The following is a 17,898-nucleotide window of genomic DNA, read 5'->3' as shown; positions in this document are numbered from 1 at the left end:
TTTTGGCTGTGACTGCAATTTGAAGGCTTGACTGGGGTTGTAGGATCCACTTCCACTCATTTGGCTGTTGGCTTCAGTTCTTTGTCAAATGGGCCTCCCCATGGTGCTGCCTATGCCTGGCACCTGGCTTCCCCAAGAATGAGTGATCTAACAGACAGGAAGGGAGGCACAGAGCAAAGAAGAAAGGATAGAAAAAAAAAAGCAGGAAAGGAAGAGTGGGAAGAAATGCACCAAAGATAGAAGGGATAGTTTTTCACAACAGTGTTAGAAATAACATCCCAACCCTTCTGCCATATTCTATTGGTCGCAAAGACCAACAATGTTATGTGGGAGGGACTACACAAGGGTATGAATATCAGGAGGTAGGGATCACTGGGGGTTATATTGGAGGCTGGGAAGCACTGTATTTTACCAAAAGAAAAAGAAAACCTTTATTATATTCAGAGGTTCATAATAAAGCACTTGAGTTAGGCCTACTTCTTCATTTGTATAAAGCATGAAAAATATGGTTGTAATTTTATCAGTGCAGATGCACAAAGTATTTCCTAAAAAGTGTTAAATATTAAATTGTTCCAAGCTTAATACAAAAGAAAGAATAAAAGATTTGAAACTACAAAAATCTGATGTGAAAAGAAAATGTCAATTATATAGCAAAAGATAAATTTAGATGGCAAGGCTTGGTGTCTTAAAAAAAATAAAAATTTTAAATATAGCTCAAATAAAAAATAACCTTGCAAGTGTTTTAGTAATAAAAAAATTGTTATGAGAAAAATAGTCCTCCCACTGAAACATATGGTCATAATTCCAGTAACAGGATTTTGTCTTTCTGCAATTAATAAGCTTTTATCAATAGTGGTTTGAGAAGGAACAAAACCTTTAAAATTCTAAATATGAACCTCATAACTCAAAGTAATTGAGGAAGTGAATGTGTTCTTCAGGATAAACACCATGGTACATTTTTTTTTTTTTTTGTATAAAAAATGAAAAGAGGAAAAAAATACATGTATCTATTTGTATTTGCTGCTACTACACCTAAACTGTGGGAAGATACATATGAAATGGGACTCCTGGGTGGCTCAGTTGGTTAAGCGGCCGACTTCGGCTCAGGTCATGATCTCACAGTTCATGGGTTCAAGCTCTGCGTCAGGCTCTGTGCTGACAGCTCGGAGCCTGGAGCCTGCTTCGGATTCTGTGTCTCCCCCTCTCTCTGCCCCTCCCCCACTCATGCTCTCTCTCAAAAATAAATAAAACATTAAAAAAATTTTTAAAAAAGAAACTAATAAAAATGATTACTTGTTGAGATTGGAGGGTAAGAAGAACAAGGTAGACACGTGGAAGGTAAATTTTACATTGATAAGTTTCTTTTTAATGTTTATTTTTCTTTTTGACGGAGAGAGAGACACAGAGAGCAAGGCGGGGGGGGGGGGAGGGGCAGAGAGAGAGGGAGACACAGGATCCGAAGCAGGGTGCAGGCTCTGAGTTGTCAGCACACAGCCCAGCATGGGGCTCAAACCCATGAATTGCAAGATCATGACCTGAGCTGAAATTGAACGCTTAACTGACTGAACCACCCAGATTACCCTACAATGATAAGTTTTGTATATTATTCTGATTTTTGAATCATGTATGTGTGTCTGTGTAAATATATATATAATATATAAATATCTATGAAACTTTTTAAATTTTTTAATGTTTATTTGGGGGGGGGGGAGAATGAGTGGGGGAGGGGCAGCGAAGGGGAAAGAGAGAGAGAATCCCAAGCAGGCTCTGCACTGCCTGATATAAGGCTTGAACTCACAATCCATGAGATCATGACCTGAGCCAAAATCAGAAGTTGGACATTCAACCAACTGAGCCACCCAGGCACCCCTGAAATATATTTTTTTAATCACAAAGAAAAAAATTAAAACCTAAGATGGTTTTGTAGGTTTCTGGTTTATTTCAGGATATTTTCTTTTAAAATAGGAGTCAAGTTATCAAAGTTATACTTGCTACTAAAAAAAGAGAAGTTCTGTTCTTATAAAACAATATTTGAATCTAGGCTATTATAAATTTAGGCAGTTGAGATACCATAGTCAGGCTACTGCTTTTATGATTAAATCAGAAGGTGAGATATTCATACAAGAGAAGGTCCAGTCTTTCTATATATTACCTACTTTTCAGATTTTTATCTCTTACCTGGCCGAGTTTAATGCCCACTATCTAACAAGTTCTCAGGTAACCTTCTCCTTATTGGTATAGCCATCCTCCTGGGTTGTTTTCCAACCATGTAGTCAAGATTCATATCTCTATTATAGCAATTACTTTTACTTTGTTAATTATCTGCTTCACATATTCAGTTCCATTAGGGACAGAAATATTTTATTCATCTGTCAACCAGTGAAGCCTAATAAAGTGCTCTGCACATAGCAAGTATATAGACACAAAGTTTGTTTGGTGGCTGCATAGAACAAGTGGGCTAGATTTTACTTCATATTTCAAAATTCAGAGAAAAAGAGCAATACTAAAAGGCGTAAGACCAAAAACAGATCAGTGCAGACTGAATACAAAGAACCATTCTATTTCTTCACCTTTAAAAAAATTAAAATTTCAAAATTAAGTACCAATGTGAAGAACACGACCAAATAAGTAACAATGGCATTCAGAAACATATTGTACAGCTACAAAGAACACTTCAAAATGTACCTCCAAAGGCACATTATTCCAATTTTTATTAAATGTAGAGACTTTATGAAAACAAATCCAAATCCTATCCTATCCTATATCATGGGAAGCACCCTGCACCAAACTGTTATTTTAAAGTAATTTCAGTATTCATAGACTGTGCAACTACTTATACTGCAAAATAAACACACAGTATACGCAGAAAACATAAACTGAGTTTGATATGCAATTGTTTTTATCCTATACCATTTCAATAAATTTCACAGGTTACTTTGTGTTGCCTTTTTGTTTAATAGCTGCAACATTTTACATTGCTTATGAAGTAGCTACTTCCAGGAGACTGATAATCTCCTTCATAGGATGTCTTTGGCTAGTACTACAGATGTGATTCAGTAGGAACCATATGACCAATGGAGTAAAATTCTCAGTCTCTCCTAGCCTGAGACTCAGATCCTGAGTTATAACCCTGACTTGGTCTTCATAAGTATTTTTCTTGCATCAGGGTTATTTAGTGTTGAGATGCTTCATAAGTCTTTTTTCTTACATCAGGGTTATTTAGTGTAGTTTTCTTTTTTCTTGAAATATACAATGAGTGTTTTGATACAAAAACATATACCACATAAGAATAAAAAAGAAACATGAAAATAATGATTATATTCTATATAATGTAAATTATAGAACTAAAATATCCCCTTTACTTTTTTTTTTTTTTTAACACAAAGTACTTCTTACAATTTTGCTGTTTGAAGAGGAAAGTTCTGTAACAGTTTCAAACACACAGAATTTAACTTAGGTTAATGTCCTGTTATAAAAAATAACTACCATATAGAGAATATAAAATATGCAAAAGTAATTAGTTCATTAAAATGTATATTTAGTACATTGGTGTCACTGAAAATATGCAGACTTGCCAAGAAAGTTCTAAGGTTTAAAGGAGAAGTTAAAAAAAAACCTGTTTCGGGCTTCATTTATTGCTACATAATGACTACTTCAAGGGTCATATGGCCTGTTGTCCATCACTCTTAGAAGTGGTAAATACAGTGGGGTATATTTTGGAAGGAAAGGAGAAAACATAATGCACTGCAATATAAAAATATTACCTATTTATAAATTATTAAAGACTTATAAAACATATACTGAATCACGTTTTTGCTATAAAAACAATGTATTTAAATATATAAGCACAAAATTCTGAAGCACCCACAATTATTTTAAGAATACCCATTTAATAAAGAAAACCATATATATATATATATATATATATATATATATATATATATATATATAATTGAGAAGAAAAAAGGCAAAATTCTGATTTTGATCCAAATAATCAGAGTTTATCTTATCATGGAGGTAGGTCTCCACTCCCAATTATACAAATACGTTATCTGCCTTATTCAAAGAATTATAAGACTAAGATCTGGAAACTGTGCCATTGAAATTCATTTTTAACAGACTCTAGAAGCCAGCAATGTAACTGGCATATGTAACAGCTATTTCCCTCATAAGGTTACATCTGAAAAGAGCCTTCATTAAAATCATTCTTGGCATAAAGAGGTATACATAAGTGCAGATACTTTGGCTTTGCATTTAAATAACACAGTAAATGCTACAAATTTATTAAAGACAGAAAAAATCTTTGTCTTTATAGAACTTGTATTAAGTCAGAGCTTCAAAAACTGTGGGTCTCTTAAATTTTTAGAGATTTAAATATTGTGCTAATGATTTAAAAAGATCATTTCCTACCTAAAAAGCAAAACTTACATGTTTCAAACAGCAAATCTTTACTTTTAGTGTCTGTGGCATTTCAATTTTAGTGGATTTAGTTTTAACAAATTAGTTTGCAATATATAATATTACTCATATCTTTCACTAAAAAAGATTTTCTATAATGAAAAATACTAATTCTATTTCTAATGGTAAACTAGTAGAGCTGGAGGTCCCACCATGGAGTACAGGGATTAGAGCACTATCAAGATCATTTAAATAATGCTGAGGAAGAAGTCGGCCATCAGATCCTGCCTGAAATTCAACCTGGAAAAACAAAAAAAATCTTGATAAGTCAACCCTAGAAAGTAAGCAATCTTGCTTAACTCAGCAGATGAATATAAACTATTATAAAATATCAGTTTAAGCATGTTAAGAAAATACTTGATAAATACTTCATAAACTAATGTTTCACATCTCCTATATATTCTTTTATCTGCTACATAAGTTGTAAGTGTCTTTCCCATAGACATCATGAAAATTGTTTAAATACCACTACTTCATACTTTAGGTTTCTTCTCAATGCACATGTAAACACACTAGAGAACTAAGGTTTTAAATAATTACCAACATGACTTATAAATAAAAACCTATGGTATTAAAAAAAATCTACTTAAAATTATTTTGAATTTGTTGTTGCAAAAATATTTAATATTTGAATTTAATGTTGCTGGTGAAAATTACATTTTAATACATTGGACTAAAAAAAATAATTGGGCTACTGAAACAGATAATTACCAGATGCTTACTTGAAAAAGGAATTTTTAATAGTAAGATCAAAGTAGAAGTTCTTTCCAAAAGAACTATGAGTATAACACATCCTGACTGAAGAAAAGCAAACCCTCAGTATATGAACTCATTCATGTTTAGATTAACCATTCTAGAAGAACTTGCTTTAAAATTGATTATACTGGATGTTGGAAACAGAAATGCACATTAAAATAATACTGGAGTATCATTTTTTACCTATAAAATTGGTAAAAGTCAAAAATTCGATCACATGCTGCTTTGATAAAGATTTGGGGGAAGAACTCTCTCACACAAATTGTGGTAGTAACCTCTGTTTGAGACAATATGGTAATATCTATTGAGTACAAACTTACACCTGGCAATTCTACTCTAAGAATGTTATATACTCACACTTATGCAGAAGCAAAATATTGTGGATAACCTAAATGTCAATCAGTACATAAAAACTAGTTAAATAAATTATGGTACATTTATATAAAAAATGACTACTATGCAACTGTTAAAAAGAATATGTAGTCATATGAAATATCTCTAAAACATAGATTGAAAGAGCAAGGTTAAAAAGAGTAAAAGGAGGAATAAAAAGGATTTATATACTTATTTGCTTGTACATGCAAAAATTCATAAAGACTACATAGAAATGGTTAACATTGATTGCATGACCAGGAATGGAGGATGAAGAAGAGTATGGAGATAGACTATAGGAGTTGGGAGTCAAGAGTGGGAAGGAGATCTTTCCAGGGCTATTATCTTATACAACTCTACTGGGAACCATTTACATTATAACTTGGAGTTAACATCTCTAGGGGCTACCCATTACATGGACTACAACATGAATATTGCTCTCTGGAAATGTTTGAAAAGATGGTCCTATTATACACGCTTGTGAGACAACAGAATATATATATCATTCTCTGCCCCTGGTTTCTGGTATAGGGCTCCTGACACCCTAGTAATTATATATATATATGTATATGTATATATGTGTGTATATATATACACATTTTTTTTTTAATTTGTTTGTTTTGAGAGATAGAGCTCAAGCTGGGGAGGGGCAGAGAGAGAGGGTGAGAGAGAATCCCAAGAAGGCTCCATGCTGTCAATGCAGAGCCCAAGGCGGGACTCCATCCCACCATGAAATCATGACCTGCTCCAAGATCAAGAGTTGGACACTTAACCGACTGAGCCACTCAGGTACCTCTACCCTTGTAATTTCTTAATTGATAAGAACACTGTTAAGTGTCTCTTGTTCTCATATTTGTATTTCACACTGTCCGTGACACAGGGCTCCTAAAACCCTTATACATTCCTAAGTGATAAGAGCACTAGGAGTATCTTTTACTCTAAGGAAGTGACTCTGGGTGGGTTCCTGAATGGGGACTGGTCACCAGAAAGACCAAGCCATAATTAGAAGCTTTAGATTTTTCAGCTCTACCCTTAACTGTCCAGAGAGGGGAGAGGGGCTAAAAATGGCATTACTATTTGATCCTACCAACATAAGAAAGCCTCCATAAAATCCCACTAGTGGGGAGTTTAGAGAGCTTTAGGCTGGCTAATACAGCCACACTAGGAGGGTGACATACCCCAACTTCACTGGGACAGACGTGCCCATGCTTGAGAACCTCCCAGACCTCACCCTATGTCTTCATCTGTGTATATCCTTTAATAAACTGGTAAACATAAGTGTTTCCCTGAATTCTGTGAGCCACTCTAGGAAATTAATTAAAACCAAGGAGGAGGTTGTTAGAATTTCTGATCTATAGCTGGTTGTTCAGAAACAGAGCGGACAACCTGGGCTTATGATTAGCATCTGAAGGGGTGTGGGGGAACAGTCTTGTAGGAATGAACCCTTAACCTATGGGATCTGATGCTCTCTCTCTGGGTATATAGTGTCAAAATTGAGTTGAATTTCTGTATATCCTGCTGGAGTCTGAGAACCACTTGCTGGTGGGTGTAGTTTCTCTACATATCTGGTGACCAGAAGTGTCAGAAATGAAGAATTTTGTGTGAGTAGTAAAGGAGACTCACAGGAAGGAAAGACACATTAGAGAAAAACATAGGAAAGAAAAGACTAAGGTTTTCCTTTTTTTAACATTTTTAGACTTCTGTAATTTTAAATCATGTGAACAAAGTCAGAATTTAAAAAATTAAAAACCTACTTATCAAGTAGGACTGCTATGGTGCAGAGGTCAGCAAACTATGGCCCGTGGGCCAACCTGGCCCACCAGTTATTTTGTAAACAAACTTTCATTGGAACACAGTGAACTCATTAGTTTATATACGGTCTATGGCTGCTTTTGCACTATAATGGCAGGACTGAATAGTTAGTTGTAAAAGCCGTCAGCCCACAGTGCCTAAGATATTTACTGTCTCACCTTTTACATAAAAGTTTGCTGACCACTGTTGTAGAGAGTTAAAGATGATAATGTACATGCAATGTGTAGTACACATTGATGTTCAACAAATTTTAGTTCTCTTCATTTGTCCCAAATAAAAGGTTAAAGAAAAAACTTTTGATTATTTAATATATGATACATTCATTTCAAAAATACATTACCAAAAAATGCCTCACCATATCAGTATCAGTGGAAACTCTGAGACCAATTTTATTCATCCCATTACTCTTCAGAGTTTTCAGGTGAGGACACAGTGCAGCACTACAAGCCATGGCTATTTCTTTTGCAAACTGATAACGAGTTGCTGAAATAGATAAATCCTGGTCCTTTAGAAAGTAGAACACCTGAAATGTATTTAATTGGGAAACAAGTCATGATTAAGATTAAAAGTAGCTTGAAAAATACAACTGCTACTTTCAATTCAACTTTATAAATAAAATTCCAGTGTTAGTGCCATGGAATTCACAAGTTAAAAGCATTATCTATATATACACACATTAGTAAGTAGTAAGTAGTAAGAGCTTAAAACCAAAGATTCTGGAATATGGCAAGACTTAGCTATTTTAACCTAAAATTAACCTGTGGCAACAAAAACCCTGTTAATTCAGTTTAGAGAAGGGTACCAATGAGTCCACCCTATAAGATCACCTTCCTGTAAGGATCTTAATGAAGTTAAAAATCATACAAAGAAATAATATTCTATAGTTTCTATGTCCTCTATAGTTTCTCTGTAAAATCACAGAGAATACCTAAGAAACGAGTAACACTGATTGCCTGACCCAGGAGGCAGAGTGAGGGAGAATATGGACATAGACTAAGGGGTTGAGAATCTATAATTCCATATCCTCTTAGTTTAAAGTTGGAACATGCAAAAATAATTTTCCATTGTGAATGCTGATTATAAACTGATATTTATAAAATATTTTATTTTTTATAAAATAAGAGAAGAATGAAAATAATACAGTCAAATAACATATTACTATACAAAGATGGCAATGCTGCCAAAACTTAACTATGAGCCGGCAGGGAGTACAGGCAGTACCATACAAAGCCTGAAATAATCTTATGGAAATCCAAATCTGGTATATTGAAGGCAGTCTGGGATGAAAATATGTGTGTGTTTCAACATGTAATATAAAAAGTGTTAATAAGCTGCAATGAGAAATCTCCCAAGTTAAAAAAAAAAACAAAAAACCATATCCAAACACAACATATAAAGGGAAGGAATCTTCTTTCTCAGTTACCTCAGTACACTTTACAGTCTTCTCATCAGTTTCAAAATCTGCTTCCAGTTTTATTTTTTCACTTGGAAATCCTTGTAATGATATTCCATCCACCGAACTAATAACACTAACAGAATAAAACATAATATGGTAGTATTATTAGTACCAAAATGCTTTCTATGAAATGAGTCCTTAGATTTGAATAAGGAGAAAATATATGAAAACTATAAATTTATAGCAGTAAGATAGCTCATTACATACAAATATTTAAATAATATTTACAAATAATTAAAACATTTACCAAGATTTCTTGATTGTGTAGCAAATTATATCTACTCCTTCATATGCCCAATACAGACCTGAGGTTTAAAATGCCTTAGTCTCCTAAAAGAAAAGCTGTCTGAGGAATTTCAATAACTTGGTTTTGGAATCCTTCAGCATTAGCCCTCTTTTTCCTTCTTCACTATAGACCCTTTAGCCAATCTCCAAAATAGCAAGAAAATGGATAACTGAAAGGAAGGAGTGGCAGTAATATTCTATATGGCCTCTAATGTATATATTATTAAATTCAGTTATTGTATTTATGGTGAATCAACATAAAAAAGAATAAACACTCAAAGGGTATCCTTTACTTACTTCACAAAAATAGGTACCAAACAACAGAAAAAATATGTTGCCTTTTTCAACCTTGGTATCAAGGTCACATTGCTACAAAGTGCACATTTTATCACTGTCCCTCTCCCAAAGTGACCACTCTTTAATAATTTATAGCATCCTAGTCAAGAAAATATACATGAGGCTGGTTAAGCACATGTTTGAAAAAAAAGACCACTCATTAGAGTATAGGCATTTAAATTAATGGTATAATTCTATATTGACTCATAAAATGCTTAATTTTGTTAGCAGGGCATTTTTATCCTTCCCCTTCCATCAAATCAATTATATTTTAGTAACAAAAAATTCCTACCCTTTGTTTCCTTTCTCTTCAGAATCTACCCAGCAGATATCCACATATTCTCTGAGGTCTACAGCATCAACTTTCCCACACGTAATTTTAAAGTCTTTCTGTTCTCGTAGAGCTAGTCGCAAGCCATCCATGGTCTCTGGTGTTATTTGTACCATTAAGCCATCTAAAAATGAGTTGTTTCACTCATGAGTTGTTTCATTCCTTTTATTAAATATCAATTTATATATCTAATCCATAAAATTTGCTATCAAAATATGTTCTGCACAAGATACAAGTTTTATATCATCTGTTAAATGATTTTAATGATTCTCTACCTAGAAATAAAAGTATTTCAAAGTTAAGGATTCTTTTTTTAAACTTTTTGTAATGTTTATTTATTTTGAGAGAGAAAAAGAGTGAGTGTAAGTGGGGGAAGAGCAGAGAGAAAGGGAGAGTGAGAGAATCCCAAGCAGGCTCCGTGCTATTAGCACATACCTTGTCATGAGGCTCAGTCTCATGAACCAAGAGGTCATGACCTGAGCCAAAATTAAGAGTCAAAGCTTAACCAACTGAGCCACACAAGCGCCCCCCTCTTTTAAAAAAAAAAAAAACAAACAATGGAAAGAATTTTCATTACTATGATGAAATTACTGATGCCAAACTGCCCTATCATAACAACCAGTCATAAAACTAGACAAAATATATGAGGTAATTGTTTTCAGGTAGTGAACAACATGAAGTGCAATACTGTGATTCCTAGAGGAAAACTCAACAGGTACACCCACAATTGCCCAGGTTCTAGGCTTCAAGACAATTTCTGCATGGTGACCCATTAAACCTACAATGGCCATTACTGGGCTGAGAAGTCAGAGATAAGTTTGGGGAAGCCTGGAATCTGGGGTCAAGCACTGAAGGGGGAGACACCAGATGACTGTGTGGAAGGATCCCTTTGAGTCCTTGGACAAGAATTGCGGACACAGTATTCGAGTTAGATTAGATGAAGCCTAACAGAGAATAGCTATTAGGCTTGGAACATAACAGAGATACTAGAAAACAAGCAATGCTGGGAGATACTGACACTCTGGACCAACCAAAGTAGAGAGACCTTATTAACATCTCATTAACTTGCACTGTGGCAAAACAAAAACAAACAAACAAAAACCAAAGCCCTTACAAAATCTGTAGGCAAAACAGATTTGGAGAAGAGTCCTGCCAGATTGTAAACACCTTAGGAGTTCCACAGATCCATCTGTTAACAAAGTGAAAAATACAGACTACACAAACTCAACATGATTTGCCAGGAAAATGCCTGCTTAAATATAAACCTTCTTCAGAAAAAGTTAATAGAATCTAAAGTCTCTAAGCATATTAACAGTGACAAGTATATAATCAAAAATTACCAGAGAGAACTACAAGAAAATGTGAGCCTGTAAACAACTGAAACCAACCATGAGATAGATAGATAGCCAAGATGCTGTATTAAACACACACTTGAAAACATCTATTCTAAAATATATTTAAAGACCTAAAGCAAAACTTTCAAAGAATGAAAAGCAAATATAGGCTAAATGAATAAACATTAAAAAAAATATTAACAGAAATAGAGACTAAAAAAAACCAAAGGGAAATTCTAGAACTGAAAAGTGTAACTTGAAACTGAAACCTCAATGGATAAGCTGAATAGTAGACTGAAGATGGCAAAAAAAAAAAAAGACTCAGAGAACATGAAGAAAGGTCAATGAAAATTATCCAATCCAAAGAACCCAGAGAAAAATGATTAAAGAAAAATAACAGAACATCAAGGACCCAAGGGATGGTATAAAAGAGATATAGATATAGATATAAATATACATATACATATATACAGATAAAAATATATAGATATCTCCCAAGAGGAAAAGATAGGAATATTAAAAAAAAAATGGTAGGAAATTCCCAAGATTTGATGACAAACATTGACCCATATTCAAGAAGCTCCATAAATGCCAAGCAGGAAAAATATAAAGAAAACCACATAAAGGCACATCACAGTAAAACTGGTGAAAACCAAAGATAAAAAGGATATCTTGGAAACATCTGGAGAAAAGGGCACATTAAATATGGGGAAACAAATGTAAAAAATTATGCTGACTTTTCATTAGAAGCAATGGAGGCCAATAGACAAGATGACATCTTTAATGAAGATTAAAACTTCCAAAGAATTCTAAATCTAACAAAAATATCCTTCAAAAATAAGAAATAAATACAGCTTCAGATCAACAAAAGCCAGCCAACTGGTATTACAAAAAATGATACTGACATCTAGTGTCTACTCCAACATATAAAGAACTTGAAGTTGTCACTCCCATTCTTACAAGAAGAAAAATACTGAACAAACTGAAAATGAACAACTCTTAGGTCAGAGGACTGAGGTCATAGGACAAAATGCTGCCCTGAAAAATGGAGCAAAATCAAAACCCACCACAAAAAAGTAAAACATGAAAAAGCCTACAATAATTTCAACAGATTCAGAAAAAGCACTCAGCAAAGTACAACATCTATTTATGATAAAAACCCTCTCTAAAGGAAGTCTAGAGGGAACATCCCTCAACTTAATAAAGGCCTTATATGAAATAAAGGCCAGTATCATACTCCATGGTGAAAAACTGAGAGCTTTACCCCTAAGGTCAGGAATAAGACAAGGATGTTCATTCTCCCCACTTTTATTCAACATAGTAATGGAAGTCCTAGCCACAGCAATTAAAGAACATGAAGAAATTAAAGGCATCCAAACTGGTAAGGAAGAAGTAAAACTCTATTTGCAGATGACATAATACTATATATTAAAAATCTTAGGGGTGCCTGGGTGGCTCAGTCGGTTAAGTGTCCAACTTTGCCTCAGGTCATGATCTCGTTCCTGAATTCAAGTCCCATGTCGGGCTCTGTGCTGACAGCTCAGAGCCTGGAGCCTGCTTCAGATTCTGTGTCTCCCTCTCCTGCTGCCCCTCCCCTACTCATGCTCTGTCTCTCTCCCTCTCTCAAAAATAAATACACATTAAAAATTTTTTTTTAAATCTTAAAAGACTCCACCAAAAACTTAACTAGAACTGATAAGTAACTTCAGTGAAATCTCAGGATACAAAACCAATGTACAGAAATTGGTCGTGTTCCTATACGCTAATAAAAACAGAGTAAAATTAAGGAAACAATCCCATTTACAACTGCACCAAAAACAGGGGCACCTGGGTGGCTGTCAATTAAGTGTCTGACTTCAGCTCAGGTCACGATCTCACGGCTTGTGAGTTCAAGCCCTGTGTCAGGCTCTGTGCTGACCGCTCAGGGACTGAAGCCTGCTTTTGGATTCTGTCTCCCTCTCTGCCCCTCCCCCGCTACTGTTCGCTCGCTCTCTCTCAAAAATAAACAAAAAAAAATTTAAAAAAAGGAAAACAAGGCAATTGCACCAAGAACAATAAAATATCTAGGAATAAACTTAACCAAAGAAGTGAAAGATCTGTACTCTCAAAACTATAAAACACTGACAAAAGAAATTCAAGATGATACAAAGAAATGGAAAGACATTCCATGCCCATGGGGTGGAAGAACAAACATTGTTTAAAGGTCTATACTACCCAAAGCAATCTACAGATTTCATGTAATCCCTATCAAAATACCTACAGCATTTTTCACATAACTAGAACAAACAATTCTATAATTTGTATGGAACCAGAAATGACCCTGAGTAGCCAAAGCAATTTTGAAGAAGACAAACAAAACTGGAGGTATCATAATTTCAGACTTCAAATTATATTACAAAGCAGTAGTAATTAAAACAGAATGGTACTAGCATAAAAATATACACATAGATCAGTGGAATAGAAGAGAAAACCCAGAAATAAGCCCACAATTATATGGTCAATTAATCCTTGACAAAGGAGGGATGAATAAATAACGAAAATGACAGTCTCTTCAATAAATGATACTGGGGAAACTGGACAGCGACATGCAAAAGAATGAAACTGGGGCGGTGCCCAGGTGACTCAGCTGGTTAAGCATCCAACTCGATTTTGGCTCAGGTCATGATCTACGGTTGCATAATCAAGCCCCACTTTGGGCTTCATGCTAGGCATGGAGCCTGCTTTATGATTCTCTCCCTCCCTCTCCCTCTCCCCCTTCCCTGCTCATGCATGCACATGCTCTGTCTTAAAAAAAAAAAAAAGGGAATGAAACTGGACCACTTTCTTATACCATACACAAAAATAAACTCAAAACAGATTAAAGACCTAAATATGAGACCTGAAACCATAAAAATCCTTGAAGAGAGCACAGACAGTAATTTCTCTGACATAGGCAACAGCAACATTTTTCTAGATATGTCTCCTGAGTCAAGAGAAATCTAAGTAAAAATAAACTATTGAGACTACATCAAAACAAAAAGTTTCTGCACAGTAAACACAACGCAATTAAAAGGCAACATCCTGAATGGCCGAATGTATTTGCAAATGATATATCTGATAAAGGGTTAGTATCCAAAATATATAAAGAACATATACAGCTCAACACCCCAAAAAACAAATATTCCAATTTAAAAATGGGCAGAAGACATGGGCAGACATTTCTCTGAAGAAGACATCCAGATGGCCAATAGACACATGAAAAGATGCTCAACATCACTCATCATCAGGCAAATGCAAATCAAAACCACAATGAGATATCACCTCATACCTGTGAGAATGGCTAAAATCCACAACACAAGTAACAAGAGGGGTTGGTGAAGATGTGGAGAAAAAGGAATCCTTGTGTACTGCTGGTAGTAAGGCAAAGTGGTGCAGCCACTGTGGAAGGTAGCAGGGTGGTTCCTCAAAAAATTAAAAATAGAACTACCCTATAATCTAATAATCTCACTAATGGATATTTACCCAAAAAATAAATAAAAAACACTAATTCAAGGGATACATGCACCCCTTTGTTTAAAGCAGCATTATTTACAATAGCCAAACTATGGAAGCAGCCCAAGGGTCCACTGACAGATAAACAGATAAAGAAGATGTGATGCGCGCGCGCGCACACACACACACACACACACACACACACAGAATATTACTCAGCCATAAAAAAATGAAATATTGCCCTCTGCAACAATGTGGATAGAGGTAGAGAGTATAATGCTACGCAAAGTAAGTCAATCAGAGAAAGACAAATACGACATGATTTCACTCATATGTGGAATTAAAGAAACAAAACAAATAAGGAAAGAAAAAAAAGAGATAAACCAAGAAACAGACTCTTAAGTGTAGAGAACAAACTGATAGTTACCACAGAGGAGGTGGATGGGTGTAATAGGTGACAGGGATTAAGTAGTACACTTATCATGATGAAACAAACAAAAAACCCCAAAACATTTAAAAAGCCTGAAGATATGTGATAAGAAATAAGAAAAAATATAATTGGATACCTCACATCCATTATCAGAATGACAGAGATGGCACACAAAATTGAATCATAAAAGCTCACTTATTTTTAAAAGGTATTATTTGACAAACATGGATCTAGACAAGAGCATTTACATTCACTGCTTCAACTGGTAGACCTAGCCAATAATCAAGAAAAATAAAAGCCAGATGGACTGTAAAGAAATAAGCAAAATTACCATTATTAAAATATGATATACTGAGCTATACAGAAAACTCTAAAAAGATCTATAGGTAAATTATTGTAAACAATGAGAATTCAGCGGTGTTACTGGTTATAAGATAAAAATACAGAAATAAATGAATTTCTATACATCAAAACAAAAACTTTAAAAAGATACATTTACATCAGCAATAAAATCTGTTACAGAAATAAAACAAAAGAAGACATGCAAGACCTATACAAAAACTATAAAATTTAAGTTTTTAATTTTTTAAAAGATTTTATTTTTAAATAATCTCTACACCCAATATGGGGCTCAAACCCCCAACCCTGAGATCAAGAGTTGCATGGTCTTCTGACTGAGCCACCTAGGTGCCCCTATAAAATTTCACTAAAAGACATTGAACATTACCTAAATTAAGGATAGCCCATTTTTATGGATAGGAACACTGAGAATGGAAATAAGTCAGTTTTTCTCAAAATTAAACTAATTGATTTAACGCAATTCCAATAAAAATTCCAATGGACCATTAGGACCTGACAAGTTGGTCCTAAATTTAATGTGGAAAACTGAAAGGCTTAAAGTGGCCAAGGCACTACTAAAAAAAAGAATAAAGTATGTGCATGGCACCAAAGATAGGAGAATTTCCTATAAACCTATGTTTGAGATAGGAGGCAGGACATTAGTGAAAAAGCAGACTTAAGAATCTCCCAAAATACTCTCCTCCATAAAAAGAACAAGGGAATTAATAAAATGTCACAAGAAACTTTTTCAGAACTCTGGAAATTAACTAAAGTCTTGCAGCAATCTGGGGGATATTTATTCAAGAAAAATGGCTGGATCTTCATAAAAACAGCAAGCTTTGGGCTTTCTGTCATTTTAACTTTCCTATTCCCATCCTCTCCTCTCTAGCTGAGTGGAAGCCTTAAAAACCAATAGCCTACAATCATGGTAAAAACCAAAAGCCTGGTAGCCACAGGAAAGGGCAAAAGGAGATCAGAGCTCCTTCAAAGTCTCATTACCAGAGAATTGATAATTTTGACTTGGGTATTTTGCCCAGTACAAAAAGGCCTTTCTCAGGGAGCATTTGTCAAAAACAATTAGAGGCCAATGATGAACAGTGGAGCCACCTGTGCAGCAGATGAACAGAAGAGGCAAACAATAGGCCAACCAAACACTTAAAAGGAAAAGCTGGAGAATGCGATGGCCATAAGGTTTTGAAAAGCTCTAACATATTTCTGGGAATTTAGAAGGCCACACACATGTACAATACTGTGTGCATGATCAGGGTGTGTGCATGCTAAGGAAACACCCTAAGTTCTCATCTCAGACTGACTGTTAGGCTCTGTACAGGCAGTACAGAGTACAGGCAGTTCTAACTAATATGTTCTTTTGTGTCAAATACATTTTAAAAGGAAATGGAAAACATCTTTACGTTAAAACAATCTTAAAAATGAAATTCATACCTTCAACTATGCTGGACTTAGCAAGAAATCCTGAAGATGTTTTGAGAGCTCCATTGAATACCACAAAACTTGCACCTGTCACTGATAAAAAAAAAAAAGTCTTAATATTGCTTTTTTTTTTTTTTTTTTTTTTTAGAGAGAGAGCAGGAGTGTGAGTGGGGCCAGGGACACAGTGAGACAGATGGAGAGAGAGACAGAATCCCAAGCAGGCTCCACATTCAACACAGAGCCCACCAAAGGGCTCGATCCCACAACCCTGAGTTCATGACCTGAGCGAAATCAAGAGTCTGACACTCAACCAACTAAGCCAAATAGGTAGGTGCTCCTAATGTTACCTTTTTTTGAAATACTATATATTTGTTAAATGTATAATATGGAGCATGGCATATTTAAGTACTCGATAAATGCCATGCCCATACCATACCACTTATATTAGAAAGCTAATAAAAAAAAAAAAAAACTAGACCAAATTAAGATAAAAAATACTGCATAAAGGTTAGGTAATGTTTGTATCTAATAATTGACGGCTACTGTACTACTTAAAATGTTTGTGTCTATGTCAGAGAATGGGAAATCAAACATCCACTAATGGTAAGACCATAAATCAGAGCAACCTCTATGGAAGACAACTTGATAATTACCTATTAAAATTGCAATTCCACTACCAGGAATATATACATATACAAGGTTATTCATAGTACATTTTTATAAATAACCAAGAATTGGTACTATGTACATTAATAAGGAACAAATGAATGATGAACACATAAAAAGTGTAAAGTTACGTAGAATACAAAAGTTCTTTTTATACTAACACAGAATCATCTCCAAGATGTGCTAAAAGAAAAAGCAAGGTGCAGAATGGAATACATGTTATGACTTGTTTAAAAAAGTGGAAGTGGGGAGCCTTGGTGGCTCAGTTGGTTAAGCGTCCGACTTCAGCTCAGGTCACAATCTCACAGTTTGTGAGTTTGAGCCCTGCGTCGGGCTCTGTGCTGACAGTTCAGAGCCTGGAGCCTGCTTCAGATTCTTTGTCTCCCTCTCTCTGCCCCTTCCCCACTTGCGCTCTGTCTCT

At 34.9% G+C, this 17,898-nt stretch overlaps 1 protein-coding gene across 3 annotated transcripts in view; it reads right to left on the bottom strand.

Annotated features, from left to right (window-relative positions):
- Positions 1–1,916: 1,916 nt before the first annotated feature.
- The window catches only part of ZFYVE16 (zinc finger FYVE-type containing 16), a 53,674-nt gene continuing 37,692 nt past the window's right edge, over positions 1,917–17,898 (bottom strand). For all 3 annotated transcript variants that reach the window (XM_030323747.1, XM_030323743.1, XM_030323755.2), the window contains exons 14-18: positions 16,824–16,904; positions 9,768–9,930; positions 8,822–8,927; positions 7,754–7,921; positions 1,917–4,698 (exon numbers count right to left, since the gene is read on the bottom strand). In XM_030323747.1, the coding sequence (XP_030179607.1) occupies positions 4,537–4,698; positions 7,754–7,921; positions 8,822–8,927; positions 9,768–9,930; positions 16,824–16,904 (680 nt within the window). In that variant the 3' untranslated portion in view covers positions 1,917–4,536. The remainder of the gene's footprint in view (positions 4,699–7,753; positions 7,922–8,821; positions 8,928–9,767; positions 9,931–16,823; positions 16,905–17,898) is intronic.

Source organism: Lynx canadensis, chromosome A1 (genome assembly GCF_007474595.2).
Source record: "Lynx canadensis isolate LIC74 chromosome A1, mLynCan4.pri.v2, whole genome shotgun sequence".
Classification (NCBI taxonomy): domain Eukaryota; kingdom Metazoa; phylum Chordata; class Mammalia; order Carnivora; family Felidae; genus Lynx; species Lynx canadensis.
This window is presented reverse-complemented; position numbering and strand designations above follow the sequence as displayed.